Below are 18,682 nucleotides of genomic sequence, written 5' to 3' on the forward strand. Positions count from 1 at the left end.
TTGACATTGGGGAAGTGATAGACAGTTCGCTACTAAGGAGCCAGTATATTTCTGGTCTTTACTGAACCCACGAGGAACGTGAGTTTTGCTCCTTCGACTCAAAAGCATTTGCAGGGCCAGTACAGACTTTCTGGTGTGTTTCGTGTTCTGTGCTGCGTGACGAGAATGCGTGAGCGTTTTGCTCCCGTCTGCAAGAACACTTCAGCATGCAGTTCCAATGTTTCAAACCACAACTTTCCGAAAGGCGAAAGAAAAAGCTATTGACTGCAACAATCTGTTACAACTCCCACTGGGTGCCACCTTCGAAAGCAGCGATTTCATCTGTCTGTTCATTTCGCTCATGCGAATGTTACGGAAGCACGCAACTTGTTTCACACGAAGCCGAAGATGTATCGTCCGGGATGCTGTGCCAACCTTATCTGCAGCAGGACATTGCAGGGGCAGGACTAGGCAGCAGATAAATGTAAGACGCGTAACGTTAGACAAGTCAGTCATGCGGTGCAAATGGCATCACGTAGAAAAGAAAAATACGCTATCTGTCAGTTACTGCTTCTTCCTTTAGAGATTAGGCTCCAGCGTGTGTATTCTCAGTACAGATTTGGAATTGCCTTATTTGTTAAATGATTTCGCAGGCATTATGGCACCACCGAAAAGCTTGCAATCCACGTCTCAAATATCACCGTCTAGGTTTCAAGCTGAAGGCTGGGCTCACCAGTGCCAACCAGACGCCCCTTCAAAGTTCATCTGTTTTTGTTGACGGAACAGTGACACCTGGTACTGATACATTTAATTTTGTGATGAATCAAGTGCGTTGCATCACTTGTGCTCGACTTCTTGTGTTCGTATACCCTTGCTGTTGCTCGCTAGCTTAGAGCAACCATGCCTGAGGTGTTTCTGTTCTTACTCCAGCACTTTCAGAGTACATTTCAGCAGTATCATCGTATCATATGCACGGCAGCACATCTTGTGTATTTTTAGTAAGGTATAAATTAAAATGTTGGATCAGCTGTTCTATTTTGGTCACAAATAAGGTGTTACAAATAAGGTCACAAATAAGGGTAGTTCAGGCAGTTTCATGTGTGCAACAGCACATACCTTTTCTCAGTTTTGCGTAAGATAAATCGAAATCTTCCAGTTGATGTGTGTCGGTCATAAATTATGTTTTTCGAGACTTTTCAGGATTACATTCGAACAGCATCACGCTGTTGTGTTCTGCCAATGCAGCAGAAGCTTGTGTTGGATTCAAGTGGTATCATGTATACAACAACTTGTTTTATGCCTTTCTGTAGCTGCTGTACTAATATTGTGAGTACAGAGACATTCCTGCAGACCATATCGGAGCATCTTGTGTGCTATTGTTAGTATGATCTGCAGCAGTATATTGATAACGTTAATTATTCAATGATTTCAGCTAACATTTACCTTCTTACTTCCAGGTAAACGTGTCACGCAAATGCCCTACCCCTTGGCATGCTTAGTTCAAGATTCATCTGGAGCATTATTTTTCAATTGGCAGTGGCATTACTATCACAACACACCACACACTGCATGTCTAAGATGCGTGTAGAATGCATCAAACCTGTTCTCAGGTACAGGCGAGCAGGTACGCAATTACAACATGAAACAACTGACAGAGATCGTAAAGTCATGCCTTTTCCTCTGCGACTCGGGTTTCATGTTGTTATCCTCACATGCAGCTCATTTCGCCTGTGCTCTGCAGCATGAGCAAAAAGCACGTATTGTTTTTGGTCACATGACACGGGACATAAATACAGTGAAACCTTCCTATGTCCCCCTTCTTCAATTTATGGTCCTTAGTGGTACCTGGTGATGGTGCCTGGTAGTGGTACCTGGTAGTGGTACCTGGTAGCGGTACCTCTACCGACTCTTCACTGACAATTATTATTGATTTTGGTAGATTCAATTCCGTTCAGATTCCACTCAATGGCGTTACCTCTGGAGCTTTTCGAGCAGCGAGGACTTGTCTCTGAAGCGTCAGCCCGCTTTTCATTGCTTTGGTGCAGTGCGCATTCAAGCCTCCAGACAAACCGAAGACAAGTGCTCAAACAAAGAATTACAATGTAGACTGACAGCACTTGTTTTTGGACTCTAAAAGCTAAAACAGCAAAATGCTGAGACAAGTATAGGGGAAAAAAGGAGCGAAAGTCAAGGCCACTATCTCATTTTTGGTCTATTTCGTGCAAAGATGGGGCGAGATTGAGGTAATTTGGCCGGGGTTTTGTCCGACTTAACAGGGAAAACCCTGTCCTACTTCCGAGATAGGGAGGTGTCCGACATAGAGAATTTCATCCCCATGTAGTTTCAATGGGAGTCAGCCCGTGCAATGAAATCTTGCCCGACATGGGGAGTTGTCCGATGTGGGGAGTTGTCCGATGTGGGGAGTTGTCCGATGGTGGGAGGTGTCCGACTTTGGAGGTTTTACTGTACTATACAGCATTCTACATCATGTAATCTAACAGTTGTTCACGTTTGGATATTTTAACCATGGAATTTACTCTGCATGCAACATACCATGTCCAAGCACCAACAACTGCTAGACAGCAGCATGTACTGTTGCTGTATAGCAGTTATGGCTTGCCTCCTGTGATAGGAAACAATGGTATCTTTTTCTGCTGCAACCGGTAAACTACAGTAAAGATTTAGAAATTCTGTGTCATACCATAAAGCACTACGCGAAATGGCAGTTTGAAAAAGCTGGAGAAGACTGTCATTAGAACGGGGGACATGTTCTACGGTGAAATTTTTTACAGTGTGTGCTGTACCACGTAATGCACTGCAGATCCACCACAGTATGGTAACGCTCTGAATACTGATTTCCTGAAAAAAGGAACGCGTGCGTTTCTTGTGCTAACTTCCCCTTATGCAAAGTAGTAGAAAAATGTTTTCAGTCAATGGGGAGGGAGAGGACATTATTCTGGAGTCTCGTTGACCTATAATGTGTCGTGTGTGAAGGTCATTTTGAAGAGTGTAGGTGGTACAATACTGCGTTCCCACATTCTTGGCAGTGTTGACTAATAACCATAATAAAGTGGAGAGTACATTTGTTGCTTCATATATTTGTGTCAAGGCAAAGTATGTAGAGATACATCTGTCTCAACATACAGGTGCCAAAACTGCTTCTTGTGCCTAAAATATGACAAATAGTTGTCTGTACAACACCACTAATCATGTGCTGGCCTCCATGACATGTCTGTGACATTCCAAAGTGATTAACATGTCCCATAGATGTGTGCAATGCTGAAGATGACTGTGTGCCTTCTATGGGTTCTTGTTTCAAGAAAAGTACTGTGTGATTTGCTAACAGCGCCTGGCTGTACCTTCACAATTCTACATAAAAATATGTAAGGTTTCCGGAAGGAAACATCATGAAGGTCCATAGCGAAAAACCCTGAGACGAGGGATAGGAAGGGACATACACAATCTCTCAACATTGTGTGTTTATGCCCCTTCTTGTATCTCCTCTTCAGGTCTCGCCATCATGGACACTATCACCAGCTCGCTTACTGTTGAACCGTTCTTTAAACGATAAAAGTCACTTTCATGAACTAGATGGCAGCCAACGTGCTGTCAATAAAACGAATAATGGAAGGAGCTCAATATGATCCTTAGGCTGTGCATGGTCATTGCTTTCTGACAAATGGTGACTTAGAATTTCAGGACAGTGCCTGCAGTGGTGGTAGTATTGTGTTCTGACCCTTGACGCCCATTGTGTGCCATCAGTCACCTGTAATCTGCTAACATGCACATAGCTAAAACAAACCATATTTGTATTTCTTTGAATACAGTTGGTACAGCACATTGTTTTTGGCATGTTCTTTGGAAAATATAAATAAAAAAATTCTCTACTCTGCAAGTCTCCTGTCAGCTCTACAGAGCAGCTTCGAATTTCACTAGAAGCCACGTGTGAAACCTAAACCAAACTAGTGTTGAAGGTCCATATAGGTCATAGATAGATACTATTATTATTATTATTAGATCATAGGTCAGGCTTAGGTCCTGGTTGGTAGCAACGCAATTGAACCTTGGTGCAGGAGGTGACCAACATAACTAAATACACTGACTCTCACAAATTTTGTGGTGTTATACTTTTGAAGCAACATTTAATACGTTGCAGTGGTCTTTTCTCCTTTGTTCCTTTTAACCTAGAAATATTAGGTCTTCGGCATCGCCAGCTTTAGTTGCTGAGCGTGCAGTTATTTACGTTGAGTGCTGCAGTCTCATATTTGTTTCTCTGGACAAGCAAGCCCGGGCTTCCCCATTTTGATAAGGGTCTTTCAGTCTTGACACCGCATTTGTGGACAAGGAGAACATTGTGACTCTGTGTATTTTGCTACTAAGTGCTCCGTACAAGGCAGAGGACAGCATCAACCATATACCTTTTGTCATATGTACATATGCCTTTTGTCACTGACTACTTTGGTGGCAAAGTTACTTGAGTGGCACTTCTGCAATTTTAAGCACATGTTTAAAAAAATTAGGGTATGGGAAGTGCTGCCTGGTTGAACATGTGGAGCACACAATGTAATAATTGGGTGTTTACCTCGCGAGACAACTGAGTGTGGAATACACAGCACAGTGTAATGTTCCTTATTCTGGCAATGTTAGCATGGTCCAAGAGGTGGGAAATGTTGCATTACCCTTAATAACATCTGTTGGGACCAGCAAACAGGATACATATATCCTGATCTGAAGACACTATGCCTAACTCAAAAACAGTATGAGATCGACCCGTACGTGTTTATTTGCGAAACTATTATGAAATATGGCCTGTGGTATAGTGAACATGCAACTCAAGTGAACATGCAAAAAATACGTATAAGGGCTCTCGATCTACATGCCGCGATGCGCTCTACGAGATAAACAACACACTACAAAACTACATCCAACACTTTTTGTCCCGGGCAACTCGAATGACCACTTTCATATAACCGACGGATGGTTGAATGAATGCAGTTCGAATGGTCACGATAATTCCTACGTCGTTCATTGCGGTCACGCTATGATGCTGCACAATATATGTATGTATCTCGTGTAACAAGCCTGGCAATCGCACGATGTGCATGGGCAGATATACGGTCTTCTTTCTTTGAAGACCAGTCCTCTGCAGATATATGCTCAAACGACCACCAAGTCTCACGTTTTTGCTCAACCGCTCCCATTCCTGCACTTGTAGTAAAAGCAGCAAACAGGACGACGTGAATGGCAGCTGAACGGTTGAACTGCGAAGCTCTCAGAACACATAATCACAATTTCATGCCGAAAATGTTGAGTTCGCAGTTGTTGTTTCCATCGTTCAATAGCTCTCGGGATTACCTCGGACGAAACGCTCATCGTAGCCGGCAGCCATAACTGGATTTCCTCGCAAAAGGGAGAAGACTCCAGGGAAGTCAGAGAAAGCCTCAGCTTTCATCCAATCAGAAGCACGATTCTCTATTTACGTAGATGGAGCAGGTTTTTCCCATCTACGTCACAAAAATGGCTACGCCCATGGCTTGTTTTGGTTTCTTTGATTCATTAATTTTCGTAATAGGAAGACAAAATTGAGAAACGAAGGTGCGTTTCGAGGGCAGTTGGATGTGCTCGCTCTGAATATCACAACCGTTTTAAAGGTACTGCAAAGCAGTAGACAAGCATGATATGCCGGTGATGTGACTAGAGACTTTGTTGCTTCTAAATACCATACACGGAACCATACGACCGACAACGCGCTATAAATATTTTTAATTTGCCATGAAAGATGCGGCGTAGTGGAGCGGTGCGACGCCTGATGTCAAACAACCCCCTGTACAGCGGGAAACACTGAAAATTGGTATTACACACTATGACGTCGGAACTTCGTTATTTTAGTAACCATATTATTAGTTTTCCTGCTTACCTATGCATTCTGAAACCCCTGTTAACAGTTTAACCTGTTAACCCTTGTTTTTGCGAAGTAACCCAGTATGCTGGCCGCTGTTCGATGGGGGCTCTCCCTTCTCTGCTGCGCCTGCGCGCTCCTTTTGTTCGCGGCCTCTTTCGAACGAACAACTCTCTCTGTGAACCTCTGTGAACAAACAAGTCCCGACGCTGTCTGGCTTCTTGAACGTCTGACACATTTTTTTCAACGGCTCAGCATTTCATTTCAGTTCGCTTATCCGTTTATCCTCAGATGTGGATAGTTGTGTGGATTGCAGGGGCGGATTTTATGGTGAATTGTGGTGGATTGTTATGTCGGGCCCAGTGTTATACGCATGCAATGTGGTTGCCGCCGTATGTGTCAGGAGTACGGATTCATTTCGAATACCTAGTACAGTGTTGCCCGTAATCTTTAATTGTAATTTTGTAATTAACTGCACAGTCGATTGGAATGAAACTTGCACAGTTTTTGTCCTGGTGGCTTGGACTATCGAATGGCCACACTAAATGATATTTGATCGGTGCTGCTTTACAGTACCTTTAACACATGGGGAAATCGGCGTAGCTGACCTTTAAAGCGACACTCCGGACCTCCGGAGGGTATTCGATTGCGACTCCATTCGATTGTGCTCCACACGTATATCATCCACGTAAAATAGAAAGGGTGAAAGCTTCCCCGTTTTAGAGAACGAATTAAATCCCATGGTTAACCCATATTCGGTTTCTCGGTAACGTCACGTCGCTGTTGTTCGCGACGTCACAATTGTATAAGACGACACAACAACACCCGGCGTTGTTTGAGGTGCAAAGTGAGATTTTCAGGTGAGACTTGACCCAGTTGGGATTGGCGATTTGTTTACTAACTTACGTTATTCCTAACTATGTAGCTTCTAACATTTTCTATGCGGGTCTGCCGTAACTCAGAGAGACGCGCCTGACAAATGTTTGTGATGTGTAGGCCAAAGCTGTGACGAGAACGAGGTACTGCACCGAGCTTTTATCCAGGGTGGTGAATACTGCATAGCTGTCCCAACTGTTATAGGGGTTCGATCTCCGCAAACCCGAAAAATGACACGGACGTTGTGTTTTCATTCTTGTTCTCACGAAGCACTAAGGAACACATATGCTTCATCGCTCAACATACACCGCCACGTATGCGGTAACCAGTCACTGTCAATAAAAAGTAGGAATGCTATGCGTATTGAAAGTTGAATGTACGGAAACTGAGAACGGCGACGCACAAAGAACACACAGCCCGCCGAGAGGAGCCGAGCAGACGCCGCAAAGGCCGGAAGAGAACGCTCCTAGCGTGACGACTGTCCAAGTGCGGCTTTCAGTCGGGGGCAAAATTTGTAAGTTGAAAATTGCATTACAAATTCTAGGAGCCGAATCATAAACGAAATATTTGGCATGGTGGCTCGGAAAGAATAAGGAATCATCTGATGAGGCCGACTTACTTCACATCTGGGGTCCAGACTGTCCCTTTAAAGCGTCGTCATGCAGCTTTTGTCACTAAATTCTATATATTCCATACCTTTCAGTTCATTGTACCTTTTGCGCAAATGGGAAATTGGACTATACACTCTAAATCTGGTACCTTCTAGTAAAGGGTAAAAATTTCAAAATTTTTACCCTCTATTTCAGAAGTTACCCTGTTACCTATGGGCAATACCCTCTATAAACGTTACACAGATCACCTATAAATAGAGGCTATGGTCTCCTCACCGCCAGACCGACGTAAAAGTCTCAACAAAAGCTCGTTTTTGACTCCTGCAGGAGGGAACCCTAAAAGGCGGACAAATAGGTTGTCAAAAGTAGCTCTCTTCGCTGACTTTTCCGGTTTACCGAGAACGACAAGTTGTTGGACCGAATTCTTGAACTATCGTGAAAAATCAGGTTTATTCCGAAAACGATGAACTCTATGTATAAGATACATGGATCATGGATTCCGTGCACTTTGCAAAGGCCGCCTCTGTTGCAGAAATGGCGTCTAATGTAACTAAAGGCAAGAAGGGGATGGTTGAAATTGACATAGCACTTCCAGAAAGTGCGTGGCGTAGATCAACGTCAATCTTTTACCACACATTTCGAACCTGTGGCTTAAACATCCTCTGTTCCCCGTCATAGCAAAATCATAAAGTTTCCATTCTTCGAGGTGGATATGACGACGGAACCAATTATGCGGGGCTTTAATGGTGAAACTAATTAGGATGCACAACGTGCCGCGCGTGTTTGCTGCAGTGCAGCTGCTTCTGAATCATTTACCACAATTTTCGGACCCTGTGGCGTATACGCCCTTTGTTCAGTAATCAAACCAATCAATGAATATAAAGGAAGCACAAAGAGGAACGAGAGGGCATTTCTGAAGGATCCACCAATGGTTCTTCCTAAATTTTGGTACAGACGGGCTTATCGGAGGGCATTGTCTTGCCGGCAAATAACGGCAGGGGGCGCGTCCATACGGTCATTTTTCAAGATTTTCCCGAGCTGCCATCTTTCGGGAGTTACGACGATGCAGCTAGAAAAGGAAGCGAATAATCGATTTCGCCGAAAGAAACAATGCCTATGCAACTGCACCGGGTGTTTCACGTCACCAGAGGAGCTTTCAGTTGGAGGGTTTCAACTCTGAAAACTGAAGACCATGGATAACTGCAGACTTAACAAAAATGAAGATAGGAACAAAAATAGTCGAAAAAAATCACGCCCTGGCCTGACGGTTTTGTACTTGATCACAACCCAAATCAATACGCAAAGCATTTAATTTAACCTGTTTGATTGTCGCATAAAAGCGCGCGCGGATGGTGCAACGAGAGTGATCCGGCTCTTGTTGACATTGATGCTGGTGACGACCGTCTTATCACAAAGAAAACAAAAGACCGCCTCATCACAACAAAGCAAAACAAATGAAGGCACGAGCACTTCCTCCTGTTACCGAACCTGTTGTCATGCGCGCTTTTTTGCGACATTGGATTGTAGATTCAAAACCACGCAGGGACACAGGGAGAAAGACACTCGCTCGTGTGTCTTTCTGTCTGTGTTCGTGTGTAGTTGCGCTTTTGAAACTACAATGAAATACCAACAAGCCCAACACTCTACCCTATTACAAAGCAGACGGGGCTAAAGCAGGCATAAAGCACTATTTTTTTCGACTATTTCCGTTGCTATACTATGCGTACTTGGCTACGGCTTTCCGTGGAGGACTTGAAATTTCTGTAGCAAAATGAGGTTGGTTGTTCGATTCCCTCCATTAAAAATTGTCCGAAGCCTTCCCAAGTGGTGGCAAGTTTCCAGGATGTAATTGCCAAATATCCACAATGCTCCGGCGATTACCCTATTAGCATAAGGACAATGAGAAAGTGAACGCAAGTGAAATTTTTTATCACCTTGTACATCACAAGCGATATACATTAGTATACATATATGGGATTATAAACAGTATACATTGTCAGCACCGGCGCACCACACCGCACCGAATTGCACGCATAGCACGTTGTGCGCCAACCACTGACAGAAATGATTTTGAGAAAGACGTACGCCTTTTTGTAGCAATTATCATATATCCAAATTGCTACAAAAAGGCCTACGCACCTGTCGCTCTTCGAATCGGAAACGGTAACAATACGAGCAGTGCGGTTTGCGTACGACGTAATATGCAGTGAAGTTCTGCTCTGAGAGTGTAGGTGAGAAACACACACGGATCTTTCAGAGGGATATTTTCGTAATATATTACGGGCCACCATATTGTACCCTTATCGTTGCCTCGTCATTTGCGCAAAAGACGCGCTATCCCGCCGTATTTTTACATCTAAAAGTAAAGGGTATAGTATAGCCCTGGGTAGGGTAACCGAGGATTGACACGGTCGCACAGCGTCGCGTAATACCGGAATCAAGATCAAAAGTAAGCAATGAAATTGTCAAATAAGCTCCTGCGCTGCATGTGCGTGGTATACTAATAAATTCGGTTTTTAAGTCGCGAGACAACTGAGATCATGAGCGACGCCACAGCGGTCGGTCTGTGGATTGCTTTTGCCCACCTGAGGGTTCTTTAACGTGCCATAAAGCTCATCACACGGCACCCCATATTTAACGTGCGCGGTATACTTTTTGTGTGACTATTTCGTCTAGAAGCAGAAACTTGAGAGTACTGCACCAACAAAGTACACATCAAACCATCATACGCGTTATTTACGAGTAAGTTCGTTTACGGGTTGATTACGTCATGGAAACAGAAAACGCTTGCTATGTGAAAGTCTGGGCCAAGATCGAGGGCCTGACCTGCTAGGATAGAGTTGCCAAGTGAAATATCGTAACAACACTCGACTTGTCTGCTCGCTGAAATTCGTGCACAGAACTCTCGCTAGCCCACCTGCCGAGCTGAGTAAGTCTGGATCTTCACATCGGATCTACCGCAACGGCTAACATATAGAGGAACAATAAAACTTTACGTTTCGGGTCAAATGAAGGCCCCATCATCAGAATGAGCCAACTTGGTCTGCACTAACAGATTTAAATAGGGTTAAAAATTGATAAATTGGTCAAATAGGTTCGTGCCTACCAGGTTGCCTCATTCTGAGGATGGGGCCCACGTAGACCCGCATATATTAGCCGATACGTTTGAATTATTAAAGATGACAATTCCCGGCCTCTGAACAATATTCAGTAGTCGGAAGTATAGGTACGCTCGCAATCGTCGGGTGCGGCGGTTGTGACTGCGAAATTTATGCTATCCTCAATATTTCGACCACCGAGGATTCGCAGAATATGGAGCTGAATAAAAAGCACGCGCCCTCTGCTAGAATCGGCGAGACCGTACGTCTTCCGTGTCCACTAAACGTAGTCTGCAAGCAGATGGGTGCGTGGTGACTGCCGACGACGAAGCCGGTCAACTGGCGCTGCCCACGCAGCGCGCCTGAGGTGGAGTTCTCCGCCGACGGAATCTTCCCCGTTCCACAAAAAGTGCGGGCAATCAAAAAGTTTCCTCTGCCAACCTCTGTCCGCCAGCTACGCCGTTTGCTTGGGCTCGTCAATTTTTATAGACGTTTCGTTCCGTCCGCCGCGGTACTTCTTCGACCCCTCGAAGAATTGCTGAAAACCAAACCAGCTTCCTCACCCGCGGCACCCTTACCCTGGAACGAAGACCTGTGAGCCGCCTTCGACTCCGTCAAGGATGCCTTGGCTTCCGCTACAATGCTCAGCCATCCCCGGCACGACGCTCCCACGTCCCTCGCTGCTAACGACTCGGATAACGTTATTGGCGCGGCTCAGCAGCAAGAGGTCAACGGCGTCCACGTGCCGCTCGTGTTCCTCTCACGCAAGCTCAGCCCCACGGAGTCAAAGTATAGTGCCTTCGGGAAGTATATTGCCTCCGTCGCGACGTACTCTGCGGTGCGCCATTTTCGTCATTCCTTGGAGGGCAGAAGTTTTACCGTTTCAACCGACCATAAGCCACTTGTCGACGCTTTCTCATCCGCCAGCACAAAGTACAGCCCTCGCGAGATTAAGCACCTCGCTTATATATCTGAATTCACCACTGACATCCGCCATATCAAAGGGCCCAGTAATGCTGTAGAGGACGCCTTGAGTCGTGTTCACGCTGTGACCAGAGCGACAGTCCTCAGCGCCGACGCCATCGCCCATGCACAATCTGAAGACTCTGAGATCGCCCACCTTCGTAGCGGTCATTCAACAAGCCTCAAACTTGCCCGTGCCTGGCTGCCCGCGGCCCGTCCTGTGCGACACGACCAATGCCGCGCCTCGTCCAGTAATTCTCGCTGCCTTGCGGAAGACTGGTTTCGACTCCTTCCATGGCCTCGCACACCTTGGAGTCCGCGCCTCTACGGCGTTGGTTCTTCAATGGTTTGTTTGGCCCGGAGCACGACAGGACATCCGTCGTTGGGTCCGCACTTGCAGTCCTTGCCAGCTGAGCAAATGCCACAGGCACACCGTCTCTCTTCTTGCCACCTTTTTGCCTCCCAGCTCCATGTTCAGCAAGGTCCACCTTGACATTGTCGGGCCTCTACCCTCACCGCAGGGCCACCGTTATCTGTTGACCTGTGTCGACAGGTTCACCCGCTGGCCTGAAGCCTCTCTCATGAAAGACTCGACTGCCGAGGCCGTTGCGTACACGTTCCTGTCCACCTGGATTTTGTGCTTTGGCGTCCCAGAGGATGTCATCACAGATAGGGGACCACAGCTTGAGAGCCACCTCTTCGCAGCTTTCCTGCGCCTCATCGAGACCGAGCGTATACGCACTTCCGCGTACCGTCCGGCATGCAACGGCCTGGTGGAGCGTTTCCACCGTTACCTCCAAGCAAGCCGTGATGGCCCACGGTGACCGTGTGAGCTGGACGGATAGCCTGCCGTCCATCCTCTTGGGCATCCGTGCGACAGCTAAAGTCGATCTTTGCTGTTCGTCGACGAAGCTGGTATATGGAACCCCTCTTCGCCTGCCCGCTGACGTCGTTGCATCTTCATCCGTTCCCTGCACGGACCGCCGGACGGTCTGCTTTCCTCGCCCGCCTCAGACAAGCTTTCGCAACGCTTCAGTTCACTCCGACCCGAGCAGTAGCATCACCACCTCCCTTCGTGCCCTCTGAATTGCCGTCGACGCCCCACGTCTTCCTTCGGACGGACCGCCTTCGTCGCGCGCTTGAGCTTACAAGGTTATCCGCCGTTCACGCAAATCGTTTGCGATCGACGACTACGGCCGGCCTGAATCTGTCTCCATCGACAGGCTGAAGCCTGCCTTCATCAACAACGCTCCTCGCGTTTGTACCCTCTCCGGACCCAGCTTTCCAGCATCTCCTACGTCCGTGCCGGTGAAGCACGTCGCCTGGACAGATTCCGTACCCCATGCTAACCGCGATGCTAACCTTCCTGTACCGTCGATGCTCTGAGCGGGGGGTAGCTGTGGTGATTGCCGACGACGAAGCCGGTCAGCTGGCGCCGCCCACGCAGCGCGCCTGAGTGCGAGACCGTGCAGAATAAATCATTCCTTCGTTATTGGGCTTGCGGGTCGGACCTGTCTTTCTTACCTTTAGCTGGGATAGCTTCCCACAGGTGATGGGGTGACCAAGCCTGACCCTGTGCATTTGTCGCCATGTGACGAAAAGCGTGCACTGCGTCTCAGTCGCTGAGCCATGGTAACGAAGGATGGCGTACACTACTAATGGTAGGTCTCCCTTTCAGGTGCTGCACAGCAAACTAAAGAGCACGGACGGGCCAGCCATCGGAGTGACTGCGGAAGGCGCGTCCGGCAAAAGGAAAGATGTCCTTGGAGTCCTTTCACGTCTTTTGAAGTGAGCAAAGTTGCACTGTTAGACAAACGAGGTTGTTCCAGAGGAAAAACGTTGGAATCGTATGGTGTCTGGTAGTGATACTGCATGCCTAACTTACCCCAGCTCCAAGAACGAAAGTCTCAATGGGTGTGTTCCAAAGTTTCGCCCGGTGACTGCTGCACCAACTTCTCTCCTATAGTGTTGAACACCTTTACTGGACGGTCGTGTCTGGCATGTTCCCTTCCTTAAAGCAGAAGGAGGAACATAATCTCTTTGTGGAAATCCTTGCGCCACGATTTTTCGGCGCGGCAGTGTAGGTAGGACTACACGGTCACAGATGGTGCCGCAGAATACTGTTCGAAGCGTCCGTGCACAGCGAGCGTCCGTCAATGGATCTCGCCAAAAGCGGGCCCTAATCTCACAGACAGGTTCCTGTTGTTGACTCCCTGTATGCTCCGTGTGCAAATGCTGCTGTCAGCACTGAAAAAGCGAATAGCAATGATTCACGCTCGTATCATAGTGGTCAGCAATAATGACCAGCATACATCGAATAACCACCGTATGCCCTAGGAAGGGAGTTGCCTCAGGACAGAAGCCGCCGATATTTCGAACAGAGACTGTTCGAAATATCGGCGGCTTCTGTCCTGAGGCAACTCCCTTCCTACATCTCTACCGGTTCGCTGGATTTCTACCCATCTACACCGTATGCCCTGTCGTACATGTCACTGATTTTGTTCTCTGACCTTTGCATTTTCAGAGCGGTAAATCCTACGTATGTGGTCTTCCGTAGTTCTATCCTCGTTTCTGATAAAGGCTGTCAAGTTAGAGCACCCTCACCGTTGCATGGCGCCTCACCGTCTTTTGTAAGTGTCTGCTCTCATTCTGTGGATACAGACACACGATGGGAGCGGGGGACCTACACAACAACAGGCTCATGTCAAACTGTGCGTATTGTAAATACAGTACACCCTTTGCTGTGCGCTCCGAGTAAAATAAGAAGCGCCCTCAATAGCCACGATATCAACGTCACTCACCAAGCGATTGATGAGTGTTGGATAAAACAGCTTGTTAGAGACAGCTTGTAAAATCCTGTTACACACATCTCACGCCACTTGGCTACCGTTTATTTAGGAGTGACAAGATTGCAAAAATGCTGAATTAGAGGATTTCTATGCGGCTTTGAACCGCATCCTCGGCGCTCCCCTTTGGATTGTATTTTCCATCGCGCTCCTACACAGCCTCTCCCATGCTATGTACCACCTTTACCTCAGTTCGCCCATCTACCACAAAGGGTTGCCCCGAACGGCTGAGAAGAATGTGCACAATATACAAACCACATCTACTAAACCAAACCAAATTTTCCAATGTCACGTTATCTGTGCGGCCACAGCCACATACAAAACGAATGTAGGCCTATTCTAAACATACTGTAAGTAGTCAATATGCAACCCAACTTTTATGCAGAAAATGTACGGCAAGTATTGCACTTTTTACTTTAAAATTATTTGAAATTTTTAAAAATTTAAAATAGTGCAAAATCTAACTCACTGCAATACTTGTCGTGGATTTTCTATGCCAAACTCGGGTGGTTGAAAAATAACTAAATAGAAAGGGAGCAGACAGAGAGAAACAATTTATTTTAATATCAATGAAAACCATCTTGAAAGAATCACTCCGGTGCTTGCGGCTCGACATCGTTGGGCACGACAGTTGCAGAGACAGGTGGCAAGCAAGTTTCCAGGCATCACACCAGATGGCCCCACCGTCATGTCGATACGTGCGAAAGAGAGAGAGAACAACAAAATACTAGCGCCGGGCAAAAATAGCAACACTACAACAAGTCTAAACATGTGAGATCACATACAAAACACTGCTCATCTGGAGGGAAGAGGCTTAAGATGAGCGCTGAGCTAGGAATCGGGGTGCTTAGGCCTAACCGCAGTGCTTGGCCTCATGTTGGTTTACGTGGAACACAGAAAAAGTATTAGCTGCGGGTAAAAATGCAATACAACACTGCTAATCAAATCTAAACACGGGGCAGTGCATACACTGGTAATGTGGGGAAAAGGCTTCAGACGAGCGAAGAGCTAGGTAGAAGTGCGTCAAGACCAGACAAATCGGGAGAAGGCCTAAGGGCTACGGCAAATCACTCACCTTTCCCCCGCGGCGAGCGCGGAGTGCGTCCGCTCTCATCGACAGCCAAGGCTCAACTAACGTGGCGGAGCGACCGACCGCACGTCTTCTCTCCACGAGAGCCAGCGCACGACTGACGCAAGGGCTGTTCGCTGTTCTACGGGTGGCGGGTACGGGGTAGCGCGCGCGCTCTCCTAGCTTCCTCTGCGCAGACGCGCGCTCCTAGCGCCACTTGCGGCGACCACGAGTGAGAAGTAAGATGACCGTACCTGCGAGAGCCTAAGAGAGAAATTAATTCCTGCTCCCTCTGCTTGCCTTGCTCATTGGTCGTGATGTCATCCCAAAGTCCCAAGGCTACAGCACTTATTTTCACACGGTGGACGCAACTCCTAAGGACAAGGTCCATCTGCAATGGGGCCACAACGTGACATTACTTCCTGTCCTAGACATGCAGCTGCATGGTTCAAGAATGCGTACAGCTGCGCTCTACACAGGAGACCTATTATTTATTGAATCACTATCCCATGATTTTTCTCTTTATCCCACTATGATTGCATAAAAACAGAAAAACTATTGCAGAAAAGCACAAAACATCTTAAATCAGATCACAGCAATTAAGCCCAATGTGACTTGCCAAAACCAAGAAAGAACAAAATATCCTAACACGAACACCATCAATAACTGATAACAAGGACTAGGTTCACAACAAATCAACCCACTGTCGACGGGTGTATCCCGTTTGAAACCATTAAAAATAATTATTCAAAAATACACGCGTAAGTACCCACTGTTAAAAATATATCTCCCAGAATATACGCTTAAAAATAAACGCACAAAATTAATCGCCGAAATATCCCCGTTTAAATATAAACGCTAAGGAATCCACGGTTAAGAATATATCGTTAAAAATCAATTGTTTCAGATTCCCCCAAATCCACCCTACAGTTGCTAGAGTCATGTGGTATGGCCCAAATCAAGGTGAACTGCAAGCAAGGGGCTTAACCTAACCTCAAAGGACCAAACTAGCCTAAACTATCCCAAACTAACCGAAACCAAACTAAACTAACCTAACATAACATGATAGAACCCGGCGTAAATTGCAATCGGTCCGCCTCCGTGCTAGATGGTGAGGGGACTTTGAAAGAGTTTATTTTTAATGGTGGATTATTAAACCGTGATCTCTAAGCGGGGATAATAAGCGGATTATTTTAGGAGATATACTTTTAACCGTGTATTTTTTAAGCGGATTATTCTTGAATGTTTTATTCTTAAACGTTTAGTCTTCATGGTGGATTTCGGGGACCCCCCCTGTCCACCACAACAGCAGTCACAGGGAGCGCAGAACCGTTCCATCCGAGAGTCAGGCACACAACTGAATAATGATGCTTCCTTCCTCCTGAATAAAGTCACACATCTATCCCCATTGCGGTTACTTTCTGAACTAATTTAATCGCAAAATTAAGAATCATGCCAGTGCTACTCATGTCCAGATCAAGGGTGTGTCAGCACTACCGTCATCGTCAAGACAAGAATGATCAACAAGAACCTTTCTTGTCAAAAAAGAAATATACAGAGCATCAACAAAAAGAAAGCATACATCATAAGACAGAACAGGACGTGTCACGATATTGCTCAGCGAGCACTGTCACCTGACGAAAAATTGCATGACTGCTAGACAACAAACGAGAGAAAGCACGGAAAGTGGAAAACACAAACTCCACTCCTAATCGTAAATCCGTCCACGGAAGCGCACATCATTCACCAGTGACGAACCGCACATCCGTACCCTGTCAGAGGCAAACTGAATCCCACCGAGGCTACGCTTTTCCACTAACGGCCAACACAATTCCTAGGAACAGAGTTACTGTGTGCCACGTCCACACTCGCTAGTGGCAGAGAGAGGAGTGAATCATTGTGCCCTCTGCGGGCCTTGCTCATTGGTCATGATGTCATGCTATTGCCTCAGGGCTACATGTTTTTTTTTTTTCACTAATGCCCAACCCAACTGCTGTGGACAAGGTCCACCGGGATCAGTAAAGCCGCGGCGTGACGTCATCACCCAGGCATGCATCTGCATAGTTCAAGGACGCGTACGCTCTAGACAGGGGACCTGTTAATTATTGATTTACTATCCCAAGATTATTTTCTTTATTCTACTGTAATGACTGCATAGGAAACAGAAAAACTATTGCAGAAAAGCACCATGCATGAAAGGTGATTGTAGGAATTAAGCATTTCAATCCCGAGGTCTTACTAAAGAAGACTTACCCGAATACAGGAAAGAACAAAATATTCTAACAGGTAACACCATCAATGGCTAAATACTATGAGCTCAGTGAGACATCTCCGTCCCATCCAAGAGCCAGGCAGAAAACTGAATAATGACGCTTTGTTCCTCCTGAATAAAGCCACGCATCTGTCCTCCTTGCGGTTACTCTCTGAACTAATTGAATTACAAAATGACAATCGTTCTAGCACTACTTCTGTTTAGATCAAGGGCGTGGACGAACTATCCGACATCGTCAAGACAGTGCTTCAACAAGAATATTTCTTGTAAAAAATAAAATAGAATAGAATAGCATGTAGATGGAAAGCATGCATCATAAGACAGAATAAGTCTGGGCATGTCAGGATATTGCTCAACGAGCACTGTCACGCCAGCAAAAACCGCATGTTTGTCAGACAACAAAGGGGAAAAAGCGCAAAGAAACACTTGAACAAAGTGGAAAACACACTGTCCAGCATCAAACTATTTCTAAACACACATACATTCCTCTTATTCAAAAAAATAGTGCTCATCATAAATCCTCTCATTTTCTGATACTGCACTTTTTCTCCAGCAACGGTCAATGCATTGCTACAGACGCGTGAAACATAGAGCCACTGCATGACGTCATCACATCCTGTCTATGCAGCGGAAAGGAAATACCGTCCTATTATTTAGTGAATCGCAAGGTTATTTTCTCTGTCCTACTCTTAATGATATTCACTGTTACCTTAAAATTCAAAAAGCACCATGCATAACATCTGATCGGCCCCAAAGGCTTATCAGAAGACGTCCTTGGTACTGTCAAATTCTATTACCACTGCTTAACCTTAATTACCACTGCTCTTTAAAATATAATTGAGACCCTGGAACATTCGACATCATCACCAGGCTTACGTAATGCGCGGTGTTCAACCTTTCCTATGCTAATATACTCATTGTCTGAGGCTAAACCTGCGAGCAAAACGGCGCGAAAGCCTGGGGGCAAAGATCCATTCGCGAACGACGGACGACTAGACAGAACGCCGTTACGGGAACATATATAGAAAACCTGTCACAAAAAGGAAAACTATCACAAACTATTACAAAA

General features: G+C 46.1%; 1 protein-coding gene across 2 annotated transcripts in view; it reads left to right on the forward strand.

The window, feature by feature from the left end:
- Positions 1–18,682, forward strand: part of LOC135373792 (uncharacterized) — a 124,701-nt gene that overhangs the window by 94,835 nt on the left and 11,184 nt on the right. For both annotated transcript variants that reach the window (XM_064606859.1, XM_064606860.1), the window contains exons 16-17: positions 13,105–13,214; positions 13,951–14,056. In XM_064606859.1, coding sequence (XP_064462929.1) covers positions 13,105–13,214; positions 13,951–14,056 — 216 coding nt within the window. The remainder of the gene's footprint in view (positions 1–13,104; positions 13,215–13,950; positions 14,057–18,682) is intronic.

Source organism: Ornithodoros turicata, unplaced genomic scaffold, assembly GCF_037126465.1.
Source record: "Ornithodoros turicata isolate Travis unplaced genomic scaffold, ASM3712646v1 Chromosome32, whole genome shotgun sequence".
In the NCBI taxonomy this organism is placed as follows: domain Eukaryota; kingdom Metazoa; phylum Arthropoda; class Arachnida; order Ixodida; family Argasidae; genus Ornithodoros; species Ornithodoros turicata.